Here is a 24618-nt window from a genome sequence, read left to right as displayed (position 1 = left end):
GATACAAACATTTCTAAATGAAAGATAGAATTAAATATAGATCAGCTGATGGAAAAATACAGGGGTTTCCACATTATTCATGCTCAATAACCCAGAGCTTGAATCTGAGTCTGAGTTTTCGGATGTACTGCTAAAATAAAAATGAAATTATGTCATTTTCACTGCTAGGCAATTTTGTGATCAGGCACAATAAAGATGATGATGGCCTAGAAATTCAGACGTGCAGTGCCAGTTTTCCGAGGTCTAAATTGCCTGCTAAGCCTCCAATATGGCAGACAGGAAGTACGCCCTCATTAAGGGATGGAAATGCACCACCCATCATATTAATAAAGGCCATGAAATCAGTATGCAGCGTTCATGCCTTAAACAGATGTTCTTTGGCCTCCTTATCTCGAGATACAATGGGTAAGAGCCTGGAGGTGGTCAGTGGTGTGTGGAGTGACCTCTCCATGGCGCAATGCCTAACAGATGTTAGGTCCTTTATATATGCTGACTTGTGCTGACTGCCTCAAACAGGCACCCTCCATAAATTTGAGCTCATCCAAAACTCTGCTTACTATATCTTAACTTGGACCAAGTCACATTCATACATTGCCCCTGTGCTTGCTGGCCTAGATTGGCTTCCGGTCCAGCAGCACTTCAATTTCAAATTTCTCATCCCTGTTTTCAAATCTGACCATGGCCTCGCCCCTCCTATCTACTTCCCACCAAGATATCTGTGCTCCTCCAATTCTGACTTCTTGCACATCCCCTATTTTCATTGCTCCATTATTAGAGGCCGTGCCTTCAGCTGCCTCGGCCCTAAGTTCCGGAATTTGCTCCCTAAACTTCTCCACTTTCCTTTCCTCCTTTGTTATGGCCAGGTGCTGAGGGAGTCTCAGGCTCTCCTCTTGCCCTCCCTCTTATTTGACTGTAACAGGGTTTACTCCTTTTTTAAACAGTGATTGTGCTTACCACCTCAGTGAATGTTTCACCTTTTTTCTTTAATGTAATCATAAAAGAACAAATCAAACAGGTTTTCTTGAGTTTAAACAGGAAACAGGTAAGTTTATTATACTCAACAGTCTAACCCCAATTTAAAAATACTAAAAGAAATGTTACACATTCACGCATATATTCACACGAGAATCACACTCACACAAATAGATTACAGAGGGAAAAATAGATTTGATGGTTGGATTAAAGTCCAGAATAAATGAAACTCAAATACACAGTCTGTGAAGTGGTTCTTGGCTGAAGCTGTATTCTTGAAGTGTTCGCTGGTCAAAGTGCACTCTGATGGCTTGCTTTGCTCAGGGTTTTCCTGAAGGCAGAACTGTATTTGGCTCTTTTCCCCCAGTCGCTGGCTGTAGCAGTCTGTAGGCTTGGAGGGTCCCCCAGCTGCAGACGGTTTCCAAACTTGATGTTTTCTGGGGAGAGAGAGAGAGAGAGAAAGGGAGGCCTGCACCCTTCTCTGCTGCTGCACACTCAGTTATTGCCTATCTCTTTGTCTGTGTAACAACTCTTCTGTTTGTTCAGAGATGGACAGGTGGTCACATGGTTGCTTCAGGTTTTTCTGGAATCTACTAATGAAATTCCAGGTTCCACAGACCCCAGGATGTCAATTTACACTTTGGGGGGGGTGACGGTTTGCTCTTTCAAAGTCAATATATGAGAATTGCCTTGACTGCTGTGCTAATGAAGCCATTTTAGGTAATTCAGTCACTTAGAGCAAGCCATTGTCCTGGCTGGGCTTCTTGTTAAACTTTTTGTCTCCAGTTCAATCTCCTGGTATTTCAGATGTAAATTGCAGTGGCTATCTTGGCTGCTAGATTTTTTTTTAAAGTTACTGTAGGATTTTTTTCCATTAAAAGTCTAATATAAGTTTCCAACCAAAGAAATTAATATTTTTTCATTTGGTATGTAGGGTTTTCTTGACACCTTTAAGAAGCTCTTTAAAACCTACCTCTTTGAGCAAGCTTTTGTCACATGTTGTAATATCTCCTTAAGTGGCTGGTGTAAAATTTGGTTTGAAATGCTCCTGTGAAGCACCTGGGACATTTTCCTACTTTAAAGGTGCTATATAAATGAAAGTTGTTGTTGTTAGGCCCCTAGTTTGCATATACAAAGGGTCTAGTGCCTGTTTCAAGCCAATGAATGTGCACTTCCTGCCTGCCATATTAGAGGCTTAGGAGGTCATTTACTGCCCGACAACACACTGCATGACTGAATATCTCGGCTTCAGTGTTTTTATTTTAATATTTAATTTTCACCATCTGTATAAAGGCTTCCATCAACTATTTCACAGAATTGTTAAAGCACAGAAAGAGGCCATTCAGCCCATCGTGTCTGCACTGACTCTCCGAAGGAGCAATATACCTAGTGCCATTCCCCTGCCTTCTCCCCATAGCCTTGCACTTTCTTCCTTTTCAGATAACAATCCAATTCCCTCTTGAAAGTCTCGATTGAACCTGCCTCCACCACACTCTCGGGCAGTGCATTGCAGATCCTGACCACTCGCTGCATGAAAACATTTTTCCTCATGTCGCTATTGCTTCTTTTGCCAAATAATTTAAAACTGTGCCCTCTTGGTCGCGGTCATTCCACCAATTGGAATAGTTTTTCCCTATTTTCCCTGTCCAGACCCCTCATGATTTTGAACACCTCTATCAAATCTCTTCTCAACCTTCTCTTCTCCAGGGAAAACAGTCCCAACTTCTCCAAACTATCCACGTAACTGAAGTTCCTCATCCCTGGGACCATTCTAATGAATCTTTACTGCACAATCTCTAATGCCTTCACCTCTTTCCTAAAGTATGGCGCCCAGAACTGGATGCAATACTCCAGTTGAGGCCGAACCAGTCAGTGTTCTATACAAGTTTAGCATAACCTCCTTGCTTTTGTACTCTATGCCCCTAGTAATGAAGCCTAGGGCGCTGTATGCTTTATTAACCACATTATTATCTGAAAAGGAAGGATGTGCAGGGCTATGGGGAAAAGGCAGGGGAGTGGCTGTTAAATTTCAGAAAGCTTCTTGCTGAAGGGTGATGCTGGAGCCAATCTTTACTCAGTGTTGCATTTATTGTACAGAGTAAAGAGGGTTACAAACATGTAGCTCCTTACTCAAAATCTCCACCAGTCTCAGTAAGTGTCTCCTTATAAGTGCTCAAGTAAAACCCCAATTAACACCCTCCATCTGCATAGAATTAAACAACTGATTATACAATTAACAGATTCCCTTATTTCTTTTAGAATAAAACTTATATTAACATGCTCAAACAACACTTGAAAGTAAATTCCATATTATGTACAAAGTATTAACATGTTCAAACAACATTTCAAAATAAATCAAAATAAATTCCATATTACGTACAAAGTATTACATTGTGAGACGCCCCTTCTCCAGCATCCCGAACAATTTCTTTGTACTAGCATTTCTATTTGTAAAACAATCAGATAGCTGAAGACTTGTATCTACCCATTTAAGTTTGAAGATTTCCTTTCTCTCCAGCACTTGTTTCAATCTAGCAAGGTCAATCCGCAGTCTTTTCTCTCTCAAAGTTTTTGTAGAGTGTACATTATCCCACAAAGAACGATTAAATGCCCCTTGTATAGAATCTCACCTAAAATATTTGACAAATAGAACTCAATATCCACTGCATTCACAAGACCCAGTGTTTCCGCAGCTAAAGTACTCTTCACACACCTTTTTATTTTCTTAGTTTCCCAAGCTAAAGGACATTTCCCATTTTCACCCATCAGAAATATTATGAAACCAGCTGCACTCAAATATCCATAAAGAAGATTAGCACGTCATTTTCTGGTTGGCAAGATGTAACGAGTGGTGTGCCACAGGGATCAGTGCTGGGGCCTCAACTTTTTACAATTTTTATAAATGACTTGGATGAAGGGACCAAGGGTATGATTGCTAAATTTGCTGATGACACAAAGATAGGTAGGAAAGTTAGTTGTGAAGAGGACATAAGGAGGCTACAAAGGGATATAGATAGGTTCAGTGAGTGGGCAAATGGAGTATAATGTGGAAAAATGTAAAATTGTCCATTTTGGCAGGAAGAATAAAAAAGAAGCAGATTATCTAAATGGTGAGAGATTGCAGAGCTCTGAGATGCAGAGGGATTTGGGTGTCCTAATGCATGAATCACATAAGGTTAGTATGCAGGTACAGCAAGTAATTAGGAAAGCTGATAGAATGTTATTGTTTATTGCAAGGGGAATTGAATACAAAAGTAGGGAGGATATGCTTCAATTATACAGGGTATTGGTGAGATCACATCTGGATTACTGGGTACAGTATTGGCCTCCTTATTTAAGGAAGGATGTAAATGCGTCAGAAGCAGTTCAGAGAAGGTTTACTAGACTAATACCTGGAACGGGCGGGTTGTCTTATGAGAATAGGTTGGACAGGCTAGGCTTCTATCCGCTGGAGTTCAGAAGAGTAAGAGGCAACTTGATTGAAGCATATAAGATCTTGAGGGGTATTGACAGGATGAATCTGGAAAGGATGTTTCCCCCTGTGGGAGAATCTAGAACTAGGGGTCACTATTTAAAAATGAGGGCTCGCCAATTTAAGACAGCGATGAGGAGAAATTTTTTATCTCAGAGGGTTGTGAGTCTTTGGAACCCTCTTCCTCAAAAGGCAGTGGAAGCAGAGTCTTTGAATATTTTTAAGGCAGAGGTAAATATATTCTTGATAAGCAAGTGGGTGAAAGGTTATTGGGGGTAGGCGGGAATGTGGAGTCGAGGTTACAATCAAATCAGCCATGATCTTATTGAATGGCGGAGCAGGCTTGAGGGGCTGACTGACCTACTCCTGCTCCTAATTCATATGTTTGTATATACGTGAAGCATTGCTAAAAATAACTAGCTTCATGTTCTTTGGGTCACCTAAGGATGGGAACTTAAGTACACATTTCTCCAGATTTAATTTTTTTAATGTCTATTTGCCCTTAAAACATTCTCAACATTTGGGTGTTTCATTGTAGTACTTAACTCCAGCACATCAAAACTAGCATCAGGTCTAATCTGAGTGCACAAACATTTAACTTGAATAATCTAGCTTCGTAATTGTTCTGTCTCTTTATTTGTATTATCATCTTTCTGTGATGACCTATCACGATTAATTGGGATGGGACTAACACTCTCTAAATAGAATTGTTGATTCAAAGTTATTCCAGACTTACTTGGCTTAATATCTAAACCAATATATTTAAAGGCCCCAAAAGCCTGACTCCCAATCTTAAATTCTGCCCTAATCTTATTAATAACACATTTCTCAAATTCTGCAGTACCACGCCATAAGAAATCATCAACATGCATCATGAAGATGCCTGAAAAATTCCCTTTACGATACCAATAAAATATTGCAGGATCTGCTTTTAGTTGAACATAACCAATTTTCAGAAAAACAGATCTCATCGAGAAAAACCCTGGAAGCATCTTTAAGGCCATAGACTCATTTACTTAGTTTCCATAGCTTTTCTTTTGCATCTGCTGCTTCTTTAGGCAGTTTCAGAAACACTTCTCTCTGAAAAGTATCACTCTGCAGAAACACAGCTTTTATGTCGATGGATCTACACTCCCATGAATATGTTGCCAAAAGAGCTAAGGAGATGTTCAAGATTACATTTCCAGCTGTGGGACAGTCCACTCTAACAGCGGTATCACGCAGTTGCTCTTCAAAACCCCTCGCAACGAGCCTCGCTTTAGCCTTATAAGTACCATCTAGAAGGACTTTTTCAGCACAAATCCATCTATGTGACAAGGCTGGCTGTCCCCTATCTGGTACCTCAGAATAAACACCAAACTCTCACCAACTCTCTAATTCCTTTTGTTTTGCCTCTTTTATTAGTTTATCCTCAAGTTTATTGGCAGCCACTAAAAAATTAACAGTCATGAGGACTTCTGCTTTTAGTTCTATTGTGAGACTGTTCTTTAGCCTTTATTTCATTGTGTAATATGTTCAAACTATGGTCTCTGCTAGCACTGTGATGTCTGTCAGGACTACAACTGCGAGATATCCCTCTCATACTATCGGAGACTCTTTCTCCAGTACGTGTTCATTTCCTGACGCAAGAGTCACTTCCAGACCCACTATTAGAACTTGCCCTGCGCTTTTTAACTCTCCACTCTTTTACCCCATTCTCTCAGTCCATGGACCTCGCTTCTTGGCCATCATCCTGAACATTCAACCAATATTTAAACTTGCCTGTAGATTTTCCTGCACGTCCCACAATTGTTGCAACCCTCCATTCATTAGACCTCTCTGGAATATATGTCACCCGAGTACCTATTCGGGCAAATGGCCGTTGGATGCGATAGCTCGTCATAATTGCTCACATTACTTGATCTGGCATATTCTGTTCCTCAGGATATTCATCACAAAACACATGGTATATAAGGTGTCTCGTTTCCCTCTATCAGCTGCTCAGATTCTGAGATTTTGTAATCAATCCCGATTAATCGTGAGGAATGAACCGTAACAATTTGATTTCCATGTTTGATAACTACTGTCTTACCATCACAACCTATTACCTTACCATTACTTTCCATTCTGCCAAGTTAAAAAGTAGGACCTCAAAGGTAGTAATCTCAGGATTACTACCAGTGCCACGTGATAGTCAGAGTAAAAATGAAAGAATAGTCAGGATGAATGCGTGGCTTGAGAGATGGTGCAGGAAGGAGGGGTTCAGATTTTTGGGACATTGGGACCGGTTCTGGGGGAGGTGGGACTATTACAAATTGGACGGTCTACACCTGGGCCGGACTGGAACCAATGTCCTTGGAGGTGCTTTTGCTAACGCTGTTGGGGAGGGTTTAAACTAATGTGGCAGGGGGATGGGAACCAATTGAGGTCAGTTGACAGTAAGGAGGTAGTAACAAAAGCCTGTAAGGAACTAGATAATGAAGTCAGTGTGACTAAGGGGAAGAGCAGGCAGGGAGCAGATGATGAATATAAAGGGACTGGTGGTCTGAGGTGCATTTGTTTTAATGCAAGAAGTGTAGTTGGTAAGGCAGATGAACTTAGGGCTTGGATTGGTACCTGGGAGTATGATGTTATTGCTATTACTGAGACTTGGTTGAGGGAAGGGCATGATTGGCAACTAAATATCCCAGGATATCGATGCTTCAGGCGGGATAGAGAGGGAGGTAAAAGGGGTGGAGGAGTTGCATTACTGGTCAAAGAGGATATCACAGCTGTGCTGAAGGAGGGCACTATGGAGGACTCGAGCAGTGAGGCAATATGGACAGAACTCAGAAATAGGAAGGGTGCGGTAACAATGTTGGGGCTGTACTACAGGCCTCCCAACAGCGAGCGTGAGATAGAGGTACAAATATGTAAACAGATTATGGAAAGATGTAGGAGCAACAGGGTGGTGGTGATAGGAGATTTTAATTTTCCCAACATTGACTGGGATTCGCTTAGTGTTAGAGGTCCAGATGGAGCAGAATTTGTAAGGAGCATCCAGGAGGGTTTTCTAGAGCAGTATGTAAATAGTCCAACTCGGGAAGGGGCCATACTGGACCTGGTGTTGGGGAATGAGCCCGGCCAGGTTGTTGAAGTTTCAGTAGGGGACTACTTTGGGAATAGTGATCACAATTCCGTAAGCTTTAAAATACTCATGGACAAAGACGAGAGTGGTCCGAAAGGAAGAGTGCTAAATTGGGGGAAGGCCAACTATACCAAAATTCGGCAGGAGCTGGGAAATGTAGATTGGGAGCAGCTGTTTGAAGGTAAATCCACATGTGATATGTGGGAGGCTTTTAAAGAGAGGTTGATTAGCGTGCAGGAGAGACATGTTCCTGTGAAAATGAGGGATAGAAATGGCAAGATTAGGGAACCATGGATGACAGGTGAAATTGTGAGACTAGCTAAGAGGAAAAAGGAAGCATACATAAGGTCTAGGCGGCTGATGAAAGACGAAGCTTTGAAAGAATATCGGGAATGTAGGACCAATCTGAAACGAGGAATTAAGAGGGCTAAAAGGGGTCATGAAATATCTTTAGCAAACAGGGTTAAGGAAAATCCCAAAGCCTTTTATTCATATATAAGGAGAAAGAGGGTAACTAGAGAAAGGATTGGCCCACTAAAGGACAAAGGAGGAATGTTATGCTTGGACTCAGAGAAAATGGGTGAGATTCTAAACGAGTACTTTGCATCGGTATTCACCGAGGAGAGGGACATGACGGATGTTGAGGTTAGGAACAGATGTTTGATTACTCTAGGTCAAGTCGGCATAAGGAGGGAGGAAGTGTTGGGTATTCTAAAGGGCATTAAGGTGGACAAGTCCCCAGGTCCGGATGGGATCTATCCCAGGTTACTGAGGGAAGCGAGAGAGGAAATAGCTGGGGCCTTAACAGATATCTTTGCAGCATCCTTAAACACGGGTGAGGTCCCGGAGGACTGGAGAATTGCTAATGTTGTCCCCTTGTTTAAGAAGGGTAGCAGGGATAATCCAGGTAATTATAGACCGGTGAGCCTGACGTCAGTGGTAGGGAAGCTGCTGGAGAAGATACTGAGTGATAGGATCTATTCCCATTTGGAAGAAAATGGGCTCATCAGTGATAGGCAACATGGTTTTGTGCAGGGAAGGTCATGTCTTACCAACTTAATAGAATTCTTTGAGGAAGTGACAAAGTTGATTGATGAGGGAAGGGCTGTCGATGTCATATACATGGACTTCAGTAAGGCGTTTGATAAGGTTCCCCATGGCAGGCTGATGGAGAAAGTGAAGGCGCTTGGGGTCCAAGGTGTACTAGCTCGATGGATAAAGAACTGGCTGGGCAACAGGAGACAGAGAGTAGCAGTAGAAGGGAGTTTCTCAAAATGGAGACGTGTGACCAGTGGTGTTCCACAGGGATCCGTGCTGGGACCACTGTTGTTTGTGATATACATTAATGATTTGGAGGAAAGTATAGGTGGACTGATTAGCAAATTTGCAGACGACACTAAGATTGGTGGAGTAGCAGATAGTGAAGGGGACTGTCAGAGAATACAGCAGAATATAGATAGATTGGAGAGTTGGGCAGAGAAATGGCAGATGGAGTTCAATCAGGGCAAATGCGAGGTGATGCATTTTGGAAGATCCAATTCAAGAGTGAACTATACAGTAAATGGAAAAGTCCTGGGGAAAATTGATGTCCAGAGAGATTTGGGTGTTCAGGTCCACTGTTCCCTGAAGGTGGCAACGCAGGTAAATAGAGTGGTCAAGAAGGCATACGGCATGCTTTCCTTCATCGGACGGGGCATTGAGTACAAGAGTTGGCAGGTCATGTTACAGTTGTATAGGACTTTGGTTCGGCCACATTTGGAATACTGCGTACAGTTCTGGTCGCCACATTATCAAAAGGATGTGGATGCTTTGGAGAGGGTGCAGAGGAGGTTCACAAGGATGTTGCCTGGTATGGAGGGCGCTAGCTATGAAGAGAGGTTGAGCAGATTAGGATTATTTTCATTAGAAAGACGGAGGTTGAGGGGGGACCTGATTGAGGTGTACAAAATCATGAGAGGTATAGACAGGGTGGATAGCAAGAGGCTTTTTCCCGGAGTGGGGGTTTCAATTACTAGAGGACACGAGTTCAAAGTGAGAGGGGAAAAGTTTAGGGGGGATATGCGTGGAAAGTTCTTTACGCAGAGGGTGGTGGGCACCTGGAACGCATTGCCAGCGGAGGTGGTAGATGTGGGCACGATGGATTCTTTTAAGATGTATCTAGACAGATACATGAATGGGCAGGAAGAAAAGAGATACAGAACCTTAGAAAATAGGCGACATGTTTAGAGAGAGGATCTGGATCGGCGCAGGCTTGGAGGGCCGAAGGGCCTGTTCCTGTGCTGTAATTATCTTTATTCCCTATGACCCTCTCTTTTATAATACAGCAAAGCTCCAGAACTAAATTCCATCTCAGATGGCCTTATGTGATGCCTCGGAGCTCTCCAAATATTCTCCGAGACCTTGGCCTTGATGAAAGCCCGTCTCCCTGCATGTAAAGCATTCAAATGTGCAGAAAAAAATTGAACTAATTGTCGTACCTTCTAGAGCAGGAGGACTGATGCACAGTACAGAAGACAATTTGAGATTTTGCCTATAGACCAATTGATAGGGATTATACCACCCCCCCCCCCAACCATCTGAAGCGAATTCTTTGCATGAACCGCCCATACCAGCGTGGTTGTTAACTTGCAGTTTGGTTAATCAGCTAAAATTTTATGCAGCATTTCATCGATCACCGTGTGATTCTTTTCAGAGAGCACATTGCTGAGAGGACTTTCAGCTGCGGTATTCATGACCATAATGTTCATGTTTTCACACAGGTCTCTGAACTTGTCATTGGCAAATTCCCCTCCATTATCAGTCAGAAACTTAGCTGGTGCCTCAAGTCCAGTCCCTATCCATTTCTCCATGATTTTATCTGTATTCACCCTCTTGTCCTTGCTATGCATTATTGTAGAAAGACTAAATCTGGTTGCTAGGTCTATAAAATGTAGAATGAAAGTATTCCTGTCTTTGTCCCATATCTTTAAATCCATGGCAACTATCTCGTTAAAGTTACATCCCAATGGAATGCCTACAATAGGACGTGACGATGTCTTCCGAATTTTATTTTTACAGATTTCACACTTTTCACTAATTTCTTCCAGTATCCTCATATACTCTTCATCAATCACACCTGCATCCTTTAGCAGGGTTTTTAATGTTTGGCAAGGTGAGCAAATAGTCTGTGTAACTTGAAGACAATTTGCTTTTTTTCAACACTCCCCCCTGCTCTCATGCTCACATCTCTATCCTGGGCTTGCTGCAGTGTTCCAGTGAACATCAACACAAGCTCGAGGAACACCATCTCATTTACCGATTAGGCACACTACAGCCTGCCGGACTGAACATTGAGTTCAATCATTTCAGAGCATGATGGGCCCCCCATTTTACTTTTATTTTTAGTTATTTTTTCTTTTTTACATTTTTTTTGTATGTTTATTTCATTTCACCTTAGTTTGTTCAGTTTGCTTACTCACTGGTTTTTTTTTTCATGTTTGTGCTTGCTGCTGTTCAATCTTCAGTCCGTTAACACCCTATCTGTACTAATGCTTTGTCTTTCAACACACCATTAACATATTGTTTGCCTTTGCTCCATAACCTTCTGGTCAGCTATACTGTGGCCTTGTCCAATCTACACCTTCTCCTTTGTTATCTCTTGCTCCACCCCCGCTTTACTTGCTTATAACCTTTGACAATTCTAATATTTGCCAGTTCCGAAGAAGGGTCACTGACCCGAAACGTTAACTCTGTTTCTCTCTCCACAGATGCTGCCAGACCTGCTGAGTATTTCCAGCATTTCTTGTTTTTATTGCTTTTTTTCTGCCTGATTCTTATTACCTGATGCCATCAATATTTCTCTAACACTCTGACTAGAAACATCTGGTTTTATTAAGGGGATACAATTATGTCCTGACTGGGTAAACTGCAAATCCACTGACTTTCCAAAAACAATTGTCTTATCATGCTCCATATTATGTGTAATTTGTGCCTTTTTCATTGAAGGTTTACTCAACAGTAAAGTGGCTTAATTTAGCTATTTTACATGGAATTATAACTCTCTTAATTGATTTCAATGTGTTGTCATCACCAAACCTAAAGCAGGTAGTACTTTTATCTCCTTAACCTTGCATCAATCTTCACTACTGAGTGAATCCAGATAACATTGTAACCAATCAGTTCCACATACTGTTGATGTGTAAGCACTATCTAACACAGCACAGTTGAATGAATCCACAACTAACATGTTCATCAAAGCACTATAATGCCTTGTGACTAGTATAATTCATTCAGATTCATCATTATCTTCCTATTTTCCCTCAGAATTCTCTGCGTCGTGTGTCATTTCGAGGACCCTGCCCCACTGTTTTTGGCAGCTCATTGCATAATGATACTTGGAGTCACACGTGAAGCACCTATTAACTGTTCCTTGGGCATTTTTAGAAATCATTCGCCTGAGATTGCTGTTCCAATTCTGTCTTCTGCTGTAATAGACCTGCTAAAGGTTCTTTCATCCTCATTCTTTCTGTCTTTAACTCTTCCATTGTACTTATGCCTGCGTCCAGTATTTGGAGCACTAGGAAATTCATTTAATCATTGAGTCCTCCATTCTTTGTGTCACTGCAGAATGTCCCATTTGTTCTACCGGGCCTGCAGGAAATGACTGCTTCCCCAGGAATTTCTTTAAGGCAGCAGACAACTGATCTAATAGGGAGTCTTTTTCCGAGAACTGAACCCCAGTTAGAACCATGGGATCTGTCCATATGCGACACTCTAGCACAATCTAACAATTTAATGCTAGCCCTGAACCAGGGATCTCCAAATTGAATTTCTTCAATCTTCTATACATTCTGCTAAAGTCCATGATATATTCCTCCATTGAATAACCATCCGTTTTCCGAAATCTATCAAAGTCTGACCATGCCTCATAAGCAATTAAAAGATCATCTTTCTTGTAAATTTCATACAAGAATTCTAACAGAAGATCCAAATCTTCATCAGTATATAACTGATGAGCATCCATCTCACAAAATACTTTAGATCTGATTTTACTTTTGGTAGAAAGTGACACTGCCAAGGCCATTCCTTGTTTCCTCTTTGGTAGGGATGTAATCCGTGTCCAGATATCCACTTCATTCTTCCACTGGTCATATGGTTCAGACTCAGAGAACATCGGAGGGTAATCAATCCCTGACAATTTACACTTGATTTCTGCCATTTTTCCACAATAGCCACTGAGATTTTAATTTTCTATGTAAAAAAAAATTCTTAGTTTCCAACCTTCACCTTTAGGCAACCATCCTCTGCTACCATGTTATATTCCAGAAACCTTGTTGTTGAAGGATGATTGTGGAGCCAATCTCAGTGTTACATGTGTTGTGCAGAGTAAAGAGGATTACAAACATGTAGCTCCTTACTCAAAACTCCACTAGTCTCAGTATCTCCTTATAAGTGCTCAAGTAAAACCCCAATTAACACCGTCTACCTGCATATAATTAACAATTGATATATAATTAACAGAGGCACCAGATAAATTGCACTTTCGGAGAGCCAGCATAGACATCAAGGGACAAACGGCCTCTTTGTGTGCTGTAACAATTCTATGATTCTGTGAACCATCACTTTCATCGGTATTCAGAACTGAATACTGGTTGGACAGTGAGGTGCATTTGTTTTCTTCTCTTTATTAGCTGGCGTGCTTGAATCATTCACTATATCTTGAGCGCAACAGCACTCAAGAAGCTCAACTCCGACTAGGACAAAGCAGCCCGTTTGATCAGCACCTCATCCACTGATGTAAACAGTCACTCCCTGCACCACCGTCATACTGTGGCTGCGGTATTTACTTTCTACAGGATTCGATGCAGCAACTCACTAAAATTACTTGAGCACTACCTCCCAAACCAGAAAACTCCTCAACTGAGATGGACAAGTTCAGCAGATGGACGGGAAAACCATCATCTACAAGTTTCATTCCCAACCTGACTAGATAATATATTGCTTTATCATTGCTGGATCAAAATCCTGGAACTCCCTACCTAACAGCATTGTGGGAGCACCTGTGCCTCACAAGGAGATCACCACCTTCCCATGGGCAACTAGGGATGGAAACTAAATGCCAGCCTTGCCAGTGATGTCCACATCCCGAGAATAAATTAAAGAATACACGTGAGAGCAATGTAGTACAGCCGAGACAGTTGCTCTTCTCGAACCACTCTATTATCAGTCAGAATAATGACCAATTGGAAATCTAGATTTATATACATCATTCAGAAATGAGAAACATCCAGTGCAAGATTAAAATCACTTAAAGTGGCATACATTCTGATCAATTTTCATTGCTGGACTCCTTATTTTACCAATAATTTTTGAATGATAGCGAATGAAACAGAATGTGAAGTGTTTATGTCTCACATCACTTTTAATACAAGGTTCTTCAAAATAATAGCCCCAAAATCAACCTAAATAAAATACTAAATTACAGAAAATATTTGAGCTGCTTCATAATAGGATTGAATGAAATGTAATGCACTGTCATTTATTAGACTTTCAGTTTTAATGAATTTGAAGATTTACACTGAAGTTTACTAATTTTACATTTGCTTTTTTCTCCAAAAATATTTAAAATAGTTAGAAAATCTAGTGCTGTGTTAAACTTATGCAACCAATAGTCAGAATGTAACAGTAGGTTTCATTTTGAGGAATATGTCAGGGCTTCCCTAATGGTATAGCTGGTTAAGGCAATGAGCCAAATAGACAAAAAAGGTATCAGATTTAATTTGTTTTTGTGCTAATCTTAACTGGAGAGAAAGAATTGATTGTATATGTATCCTCAGAGCTCTTGAGGTAATGAAGGCATAGGGAAATCAGCCAGGGTTCTTGTTCCTGATGACTATCCAGTTATTCCTGCTGGAAATGCAGATGTAGACCCTGGATAAGGAATGGATTGGTTATGGTTGTGGAGCCCTGACATTAAAATAACCTGACAATATTTACTGTGCAGGGTCACACCTAAAAATGGCCATTTGGTCCAAGTACCAGCCTGTGAAGCTACGTCCAGATTCCTAATAGAAACAGTTAAAGATGCCAAACTGCACGACGTCTTCAGCAAACCCGCAGACGGAGCGCAGCGCAGATACACATGGTCAAGATCGGACGGGTCTGCCTGTTCCAGGATTGACTTCCTGTTTGTGTCCCGTGCTGTCACAGTCGGATCCACTGACGTCAAGCCACTGCCTCTTACTGGCCGACTGTCACTTACAGGATGACCAGTGGGTTGGAAGGGGGACGTGGAAGTTCAATGCTACACTGCTAACCCCAGAGAATGTTGAGGAACTCAAAAGGGATTACAAAAGGTTGGAGGACCGTGAAACCCCTCTTTGAGTCTCCAGTCCACTGGTGGGAAGCAATCAAGGAGAACATCAAGAGGTTCTTTATCTGCAAAGGGGTTCAGAGGGCGGGCAAGAGAGAGACAGAGGGAAATGACCCGACTCCAGAAAAGTATGCAAAATCTGCTCCGGCTGCAGTTGATGGGGGTCGAGGTCAAGAAGGACCTCCGAGGTGAAGAGCCAGCAGGCCTCGCTCTTTGCCACGGAGGCTTCCAAGATCATCTTCCGATCCACAGTCCGCTCCATTGAGCAGGATGAGACGTGCTCGCGTTACTTCTTCCAAAAGGTACACAGAGAGAGCTCTGTTATCAGCAGCCTGAAGGAAGAGGATGGCTCGGTAACGTCTTCGCAGTCCGACATACTAAGGATCAGCAAATCCTTTTATGCTGGGCTGTATGAGACGAAGCCCACAGACAGCAGAGCCTCCCAGTCCTTCCTGTCATCTATCACAGAGGTCTTAGATGACAGCACGAGGGAGAGACTGGACAAGCCTCTAACTCTGGATGAGCTGACAAAGGCAGTCGAGTCCTTCGAGACGAGTAAAACTCCCGGAAGCGACGGCTTACCGGTTGAGTTGTATTCGGCCCTGTGGGACTGGGTCGGCCTAGACCTGCTGGAAGTATACGAGAGTATGGTCCTGGCCGGCAGCATGTCAGAATCCATGAGGAAAGGCATCATCACCCTCATCTACAAGTGGAAGGGAGAGAGTGCAGAAATCAGAAATTGGCGGCACATTTCACTGCTTAATGTTGACTACAAGATTCTGTCCAAAGTCATAGCCAGTCGCGTCAAGTCTGCTCTGGAGGTGGTGATCCACCCTGATCAGACCTGTACTGTACCCGGCAGGAAGATCTCCGATAGCCTCACGCTACTCAGGGATACGATCGCCTATGTACGGGACAGGAGGGTGGACACCTGCCTCATCAGCCTGGACCAGGAGAAGGCTTTTGACAGGATATCGCACACCTACATGATGGACGTGCTTTCCAAAATGGGGTTTGGGGATGGAATCTGCAATTGGATCAAACTGCTCTACACAAACATCAGTAGCACAGTCTCAATCAATGGGTGGGAATCAGAAAGTTTCCCGATCCAATCTGGAGTCAGACAGGACTGTCCTCTCTCCCCAGTCTTGTTTGTTTGCTGTATTGAACCCTTTGCTGAGTCTATTAGGAAGGATGCGAGCATAAGAGGGGTGACAATCCCATGCAGTGGAGGCACTCAGGTTAAAACCTCCCTGTACATGGATGACGTCGCCGTCTTCTGCTCGGATCCGCTGTCTGTGCGCAGACTGATGAGCATCTGCGACCAGTTCGAACTGGGCTCGGGAGCCAAAGTTAACCACGGCAAGAGCGAGGCCAGGTTCTTTGGGAACTGGGCTGACTGATCCTTTGTCCCCTTCACCATCCGGTCAGACTACCTGAAGGTGCTGGGGATATGGTTCGGACGGGCCGGGGCGTGCACCAAAACCTGGGAGGAGCGAGTAGCCAAGGTACAACACAAGCTGAGCATGTGGGAGCAGCGATCTCTCTCCATTATGGGTAAGAACCTGGTCATCAGGTGCGAGGCGGTTATGTTGTTGCTCTACGTGGCACAGGTCTGGCCCATACCCCACTCGTGCGCTGTGCCAGTCACCCGAGCCATTTTCCGCTTCATCTGGGGATCCAAAATGGACTGTGTCCGGAGGGACACGGCGTTCAAACCTCTGGATAAGGGTGGGAAAAACGTACCCAACGTCGCCCTCATCCTGATGGCTACCTTTGTGTGCGGCTGCATCAAGCTGTCTGTAGACCTCCAGTACGCAAACTCCAAGTGTCACTACGTGCTGAGGTCCTATCTGTCCCCGGTGTTGCGAAGGATGGCCTGGTCACATCGCTGCGGAACGCTCCAAGCAGTTGGACCGTGCCGTACCACCTATCCTTTGTGGAGCAGTTTCTGTGGAAAAACACCTTTGACCACCGATCCATCCGGCAGTGGTCTATACGGAATGTCCTCAAGGCCCTACGGGAAAAGTAGACGGTGGATCCTGTCGGATGGTTCCCCGAGCAGACCACCAAAGTCATTTGGCAGAATGCCTCATCACCAGAACTTTCAAACAAGCACCAAGATGTAGCTTGGCTGGTAGTGAGAAGAGCCCTCCCCATCAGATCCTTCCTGCACGCCCAAAGTCTCACCCCCTCCGCACAATGCCCTCGCGGTGGCTGTGGTGGGGAAGAGAAGGGTGCCCATCTCCTTATGGAATGTGTCTTTGCAAAGCAGGTGTGGAAAGAGATGCAGTGATTTTTGTCGAGGTTCATCCCAAGCAGCTCTGTAACACAGGAGTCTGTGCTCTACGGGCTGTTCCCAGAGACGCACACCGAGATAAACATCAACAGCTGCTGGAGGACTATCAATTCGGTGAAAGACGCCCTTTGGTCTGCCCGAAACTTGCTGGTCTTCCAGTGCAAAGAGTTGTCCACGACCGAATGTTGCAGACTGGCAGATTCCAAGGTCCAGGACTACGTGCTAAGGGACGCACTAAAGCTTGGGGCAGCCACAGCAAAGGCACAATGGGGAAAGACCACTGTGTAAGGTCTCCCCACCAAGCTGAACTGAGGGGCAGGATCCATGGGAAACCCCTCAAACTGTATTGGGAAAATTTTGGGTGCTGTAAAATGTAAAAATGTAGATGGCATGACAAATAAAATGGAAGGGTTGTGAGGCATCTCATGATTGTATTGAAGGAAACTGATTTCCTTTGCACTGTTTGTAATTTTTGACTTGGTGCTGTTTGAAACTGTTTGGTAATGTATTTTTTACAGATTTTTATGAAGAAAGTATATTTTGGAAATAAAAAAGACAGTCAAGTTTTCTGACTATTGACACCTCAAAAGTAATTGATTAGTTGGATTGATCTTACTGCGGTTATGACTAGTAAGCCCTAGGGACTGCTGTCAGAAATCTGATACCACCTTTTAACAAAAGCAATATTAAGTACAACCACAACAGCATGTGAAAAAAGAAAAATGAATCACAAAAGGAAGGGCTTAACTGAATCATTGACACTTTTGATACACTCTTGTGTGACCTTTATCAGGTAATCACCCAATAAATTAAAATATCATGAAATAAAATTATAATCTTCAGCAATACTAAAGACAAACTCTTCTTGTTATGATTAATACCTAATTTATTTACCACAGCTAATTTTTGCCTACCTGTGTTAATTTTTGATGTAACATGCGACAAGTCCATTTTTTTTGATCGGACAGGAGTTGCTGCTTTAATTGATGATGTTCTTGTCAAACTCTTTTTTTCCTTGGGTATTTTGCTTACCTTGGAAAGTGGTGCAAAAATACCTTGAAAGAAACAAAAAACTGTTATAAAACAACTTCTAGTGCAGAACACTTCTGGAATAACATTACTTTAAGAGGACTCTATCATTTGCAAATTGCAACTAACCTTTACCCAGATTTTAGTTTATTGTCTATTTTCAAGATAATCGTGTCTCCCCTAGAGGACACACGGAGTGATACATTATTCAACTATATGACCTGCACCCAGGTCAAACATTAGCAGTTGAATTTGAGTGCTTCCGGGGTACTCGTCTTCCAATGATCCTATCCTTTTCCTGATGATAAAACTGATCTAATTCACCACGAGGAATTGTGGATGCAAATCTACACCCTACCACACTGGTTTGAAAGGTAAAGTGCATAAATCATCACTTAATTTTAAGCACCATTTCACTGGTAGATATCGAAATGTTATGCTCAGTTTGCTCTAATAAGTTAATCAAATGAAACATTTCACCGCCACAAATGCTAAAAAAAAAATCGCCTGAGCATCTTTATCTCAAGTACATCAGAACAGCTTTGGTCTCATATCTCAAGTCTCTTCTCATAACTGTAGTTTTCCATTCTTGGTATCATCCTGATGAATCTACAGTGCACACTTTCAATGGCCTTAATGGAGCACTCAAAACTGCACATAACTATCGTTTAGTATAAAGTTATTATTGTTTAATCTGCTTTTGTACTACAAGATCCAAAATGCCATTGGCCTTTTTTATGGTTTTCTCTACTTGTGCTCGTACTTTCAGATATTTGTGTTTTTGAAGCCCTGGGTTGTACTGTTCACACCACCCACCCACTTTCAGTAACTTTCCATTAAGTTTATGCTCTTCAGTGCTAGCTTATACACTGTCAGTATGTTATCTCACACATCCATATTGCATCTGCCACCAATCTGGCAATTCCTTACAGTCCTCTTCGCTGTTTGGCAGGTCTCCAATGTCCTTTGCTGTCATCGGCAAATTTTCAGATTGTCTTACCTATATCCAAATCATCTAGATACCAGAGCCTACACTGATCCCTGTGGTACACAACTTACAACACTTCTCCAAACAGTGCAGCACCTATTTACCTTTGTTGTTTACGGTCTGTTAACCAACTTTCTTGCCATGCTACTACAATTTCTTTTATACCATGCAACAAAATCTTTCTAACAAGTCTTGGGAGAGAACTCATCAAAAGCCTTTTCAAAATCCATTTACATCGACTTCATTCTCTTTATCTATCCAATAGATCAGGTCTTCATAAAAACTATTAAATTTGTCAAATGTGAACTATCTGTAACAACCGTTACAGATAGAAATCTATCAATCTCTGTCTTGAATATACTTAATGACTGAGTGTCCACAGCCTTCTGCGGGTAGAGAATTCCACAGATTCACCACCCTGGGGAGTGAAGAAATTCCTCCTCATCTCAGTCCTAAATGACCTACTTTGTTCCTTGGTTCTAGGACCACCCACGCCACCGCAGCCAGGGGAAACATCCCTGCTGTGTCTACCCTGTCGAGTCCTATAAAAACTTTGTATGCTTCAATGAGATCACCTCTCATTCTTCTGAACTCTAGAGAATATAGGCCCAGTCTCTTCAATCTCTCCTCATAGGACAATCCTGTTATGTTAATTTTTTTCAGAAGCGATTTGGGCATCGCTGGCAAGGTCTTCATTTATTGCCCATCCCTAATTGTCCTTGAGAAAGTAGTGGTGAGCCAGCATCTTGAGCTGCTACAGTTCGTTTGGTGTAGGTACATCCACAGTGCTGTTAGAGAAGGAGTTCCAAGATTTTGACCCAGCAACAGTGAATGAACAGTGATATATTTCCAAGTCAAGATGGTGTGTGACGTGGAATGGAACTTGCAGATGGTGGTGTTCCTATGCCGTTCTTGTCCTTATAGGTGGTAGAGTTCACGGGTTTGGAAGGTGCTGCTGAAGGAGCCTTGGTGAATTCTGAAATGCATCTTGTAGCTGCTACACACTGCCGCTACTGTGCGCCAGTAGTGGAGATGATGCAGGGAGTGGCTGTTTAACGTAGTCGATGGTGTCGCTTTAACAGTTTGGGTACTTCACGCATCATCACAGGAAGTGACGTCAACCAACATGTGTTAGTTCAGTTGGAGTAGTGTTAGTCACCTAGTCACATGTGTATGATAAAGCTTATAAATTTCTTACTTCACAATAAAGAACCCACTCTTTAACTATCACTCAACTCAAGATTGTTTGGTTCCTTATTGCTGAAGAAAGTAATAATAAAACAGATGGGGTGCTGATCAAGTGGGCTGCTTTGTCTTGGATGGTGTCAAGCTTCTTGAGTGTTGTTGGAACTGCACCCAGCCAAGCAAGTGGACTGACTCCTGACTTGAGCCTTGTAGATGGTGGACAGGCTTTGGGGAGTCAGGAGGTGAGTTACTTGCTGCAGATTTCCCAGTCTCTGATCTGCTCTTGTGGCCACAGTATTTATATGGCTGGTCCAATTCAATTTCTGGTTAATGGTAACGCCCAGGATATTGATGGTGGGGATTCAGTGATGCCATTGAATATCAAGAGGAAATGGTTAGATTCTCTCTTGTTTGAGATGGTCAATGCCTGCCCCTTGTGTGGCGCGGATGTTACTTGACACTTATCAACCCAAGCTAGTACTTCTACATTCTCACTCCCATCACCATTTGCAAACACTCATGGAAAATATATATTTAATACCTCTACCATACCACTATCCTCCAAAATAAGACTTCCTTCTTGATACCTTGAACGATCATAACTTCTCTTTAACTATTCTTTTACTTTTAGTATGCTTAGAAAAACCCTTGCCCTTTTTAAATATCTTTTTCATGTTCCCTTTTTGTCCTTATGATCTCCCTGCTCACCTTTGTGTTACACTTTCTATATTCCTTATGATTGTCTTTGGTATTGTTAGTTCTAGTTTTATCCCTTTATGTTTTAGTTTTATTCTAATATCTTAATTTATCCATGGAATTCTATATCCTTTGATGCACCCACATTTTGTCTTATAAGAATTTATTCTAACCGATCTCCCACTAATATAGTCAGCAAGTAAACTATGAGAGTTGAATACATATGCAGCTGAGGAGAAAATAAATTTCCAACATAATTTTAAAAGCATAAACAAGAGATGACTATATATACCGTATTTGATGGGACAGCTAAAATACTGAATGCCACAAATACTTCCATCATTCTTCCCCACTGGTTCATCCAGTTCAATCCCTGCCCACTGGCCACTGGCAAATTCAGTGCTGCCACAAAATCGTAGAGTTCCAACCTAAGAAAAGTACAAAAAGTATGAAGAAGACTGAAACACATGATAAGCATAATAATGGCTACTATTTTGTTTTCAACATTATAATATAAATTTTCACTAATTACAAAAAAATGACAAAGTTGCATTTTTACTTCCAGTTTTCAGGTTATATCATGTCTACAGAAAAATACAAGACATTCCATGTTCAAATTGCAAATTATTTATACATTTACAAGTGTGTGTATTTGTGTGTTTAATACATGTTTTCACATTACAATTTTTGCATCATACTTGAGCCTGATTGGCTGCAATTTTTAATTCATAAAACTGCAATATGCCAATGCTGAACAGGTAAGGAACATGTTAATCAGAAGCAGCCAATTAAAGTGCATCATGAAAACCTAAGAAGGGCATTTGGAAATAATCATAATGAGCAGCAGTCAGCAAAAGTTAATCGATAAAAAAGCAAAATCATTAAATTGCTTTACAAAATTTTATTTTAAATCCTTTCAGCCACTATCTTAGAATTTTACTAAACTGAGAAGTTTAATACTGGAAAGAAGCTTTGTAACATAATGAACTACTAAAAAATACATTTACAGGCAAAATTTGTAAACTCACCTGTACAATATCATTTTCTGTGTCTAAAAACTGTCTTATGGCATTTTATTGTCAGAAGTTGTCAAGTTTTTCCACAGAAAGGATGTGGAAATGAGTTATAATGGGCGGCACAGTGGCACAGTGGGGGCGGCACAGTTGCGCAGTGGTTAGCACCGCAGCCTCACAGCTCCAGCGACCCGGGTTCAGTTCTGGGTACTGCCTGTGCGGAGTTTGCAAGTTCTCCCTGTGACCGCGTGGGTTTCCGCCGGGTGCTCCGGTTTCCTCCCACCTCCAAAGACTTGCAGGTCGATAGGTAAATTGGCCATTGTAAATCGCCCCTAGTGTAGGTAGGTGGTAGGAGAATGGTGGGGATGTAGTAGGGAATATGGGATTAATGTAGGATTAGTATAAATGGGTGGTTGTTGGTCGGCACAGACTCGGTGAGCCGAAGGGCCTGTTTCAGTGCTGTATCTCTAAATAAATAAATATATTGAGGTGGGTTTGAACAATTTAAAATTATTATTATAGCCATATGTTGCAGTTGCTGAAACAAGGGTTATACTCTAATGAAACAGGTATGTTTACACAATGACTGGGGACAACAGTTCATTTGTTACTGCAACTCTGGCATTCTATAGATATTTATACCTATTGTCATTGGGATGGCTTGTTCATCTGAGTCCAGCATAAGGAGTATGCCAAAAATACACTCTTGTTGAGGTGGGATAGATTTAGCTGGTTCCATTATAAGACCTACAGGCCATTCACTGAATGGAGAACAGGTTGGAGGGTCAACCGTCCAATTCTTCTGGTCAGAAGTAACGTAAAGGGAGAGAGGCAAAGTCAAAACTAATCCGTGGAAACATTGGCACGGATATTAACAGGGAGAGTGTAGAGGAGTGCAGTAGCTTCAGAAAACATGGCAAGTCTGGGGATGTGATGGGCCTGCCGATCTAAAGGAATGGGCTTTATTTAAATAATCTGCGGTAGGCTCCTGCCCATTAGCCAGCCAAATTGACAGGGTGGTCGGGGGCTGGGAGCAGAAATTTGTGGCAGGTGGCCACAGCTGAGGGCAGATGGGAACAGACCCTGACAGTTTTTGGAGGCTCTGGTCACAGTCAGGGATTCTTGTCACGATCAGGAATTCTGGTTGCAATCAAGGAAGCAGCGTCTTTGTGCGATCAGAGTGGAGGAAAGGGTAGCCTGATGCTACCCTTTGGGGGATTCCTTATGAGGCTCAGAACAGCATTCCTGTCCCTCCAGGAAACCTGAAAATTAAATGTAAAACTTAATTTTGGGCTTCTCTTGGCCCAGGATCCAGCTCACGACAGATTTTACCTGACAGAGGAACCGACAGTAGCCTCACTGCCATCCCCTTCCCACCCAGCTCAGGCTTCAGCTTGAAATTGCAGATCGAGTCCTGATGACATCATCTGGCTTGCTCGGTATATTTAAAGCATGACTTCGCTTCCTTCCCGTGGGTGTCCTGCTCGCCTGCTCAAAAGAGCATTTTTAGTAGCAGGACACGGCAGGAAGGAAGTGGGGTCAGAAGGGTGAACTTCCCCCATGTTCAGTTTCCACCAGGTGGGGGAGAGTTAAAATACAAGCCATTATTTCAGTGAGCGAGTGGTAAATCTATGGAACAGGCTCCTTAGGCAGATGGTGGAAACAGATAGCATTGATTCATTCAAATGCAAATTAGACACATTTCTTCAGAAAATAATATTTTGTGATACAGTATATGAATAATTTGAAACATTGCATATGGTAAGTATAGCATGCTTAGGAGGAACAGGTGACTTTTGACCTATTGGACTGAATTTTTGAGCCCCCCTGAGATGGGGGCCGGCGGCAGAGGGTGGAGGGCCCAAGCAATTTTTCCGGGGGCAGGATAGGCTGACGATGGCCTTCCTGCCCAGAGGCCAATGGAGGTCCTTAAGTGGCCTATTAATGGCTACTTAAGGTCCTCTTCCCCCGCCACTGGGATTTAACCAGTGGCAGGGGTTGCTTCCACCACGCGGGGAGGGTGCCTTGTAATATGCGGTGCCCTTCCTGCGGTCTCGGAGGAGGTTGTACAATCTGAGTATCTGATTTCCCAGGATGCATCAGTATTGTTTAGTCAGCTCCACTGATATTTTTGTCTTTTGTTTATAATAGTTGCTTCTCTTCAAATATTATTGAAAAACAAATGAATAAATTTTCAATGATTTATTTGGGTAAAGTTTATATTGGGTGTCTTATATTAATAAGAGGCTACATGTCTGTCTGGGTGTGAAAGAGAGTAAGAAAATTGATTTTTGTTTTGTGTATAAGAAACTTCAGGGAGTGTATGAAAAACGGGACTGGTGTCAGAGAGAATGAGAGAAGTGGAGAGAGTAAGAGTTTGAAATTGGACCTCGTTCTCCCTGTTTTATAGTCGTAAAACAGGCACGACAAAGGCCAATTTTGGCGACCAACATCCCGTTCCTAAAGGACAGCTTGAAAGCTATTCGAGCCAACACTGGGGCATGAGA

General features: G+C 42.4%; 1 protein-coding gene across 18 annotated transcripts in view; it reads right to left on the bottom strand.

The window, feature by feature from the left end:
* LOC137376532 (CAP-Gly domain-containing linker protein 4-like) overlaps nucleotides 1–24618 on the bottom strand; it is a 373251-nt gene that overhangs the window by 158760 nt on the left and 189873 nt on the right. For 16 of the 18 annotated variants that reach the window (XR_010976270.1, XM_068045264.1, XM_068045256.1 and 13 more), the window contains 2 exons: nucleotides 21391–21526; nucleotides 18115–18255 (listed from right to left, as the gene is read on the bottom strand). Coding sequence is in view for 17 of the 18 variants with exons in the window: in XM_068045264.1 (XP_067901365.1) it covers nucleotides 18115–18255; nucleotides 21391–21526 (277 nt within the window). In the remaining variant the exon portion in view is untranslated. Of the gene's footprint in view, nucleotides 1–68; nucleotides 131–1174; nucleotides 1410–18114; nucleotides 18256–21390; nucleotides 21527–24618 lie in introns of those variants that run through there. The other 2 variants (XM_068045272.1, XM_068045267.1) reach the window with 2 other exon arrangements.

This window comes from Heterodontus francisci, chromosome 13 (genome assembly GCF_036365525.1).
Source record: "Heterodontus francisci isolate sHetFra1 chromosome 13, sHetFra1.hap1, whole genome shotgun sequence".
Taxonomy (NCBI): domain Eukaryota; kingdom Metazoa; phylum Chordata; class Chondrichthyes; order Heterodontiformes; family Heterodontidae; genus Heterodontus; species Heterodontus francisci.
Note: the sequence above shows the minus strand (reverse complement) of the source record. Positions and strands in the feature narration are given on the sequence as shown.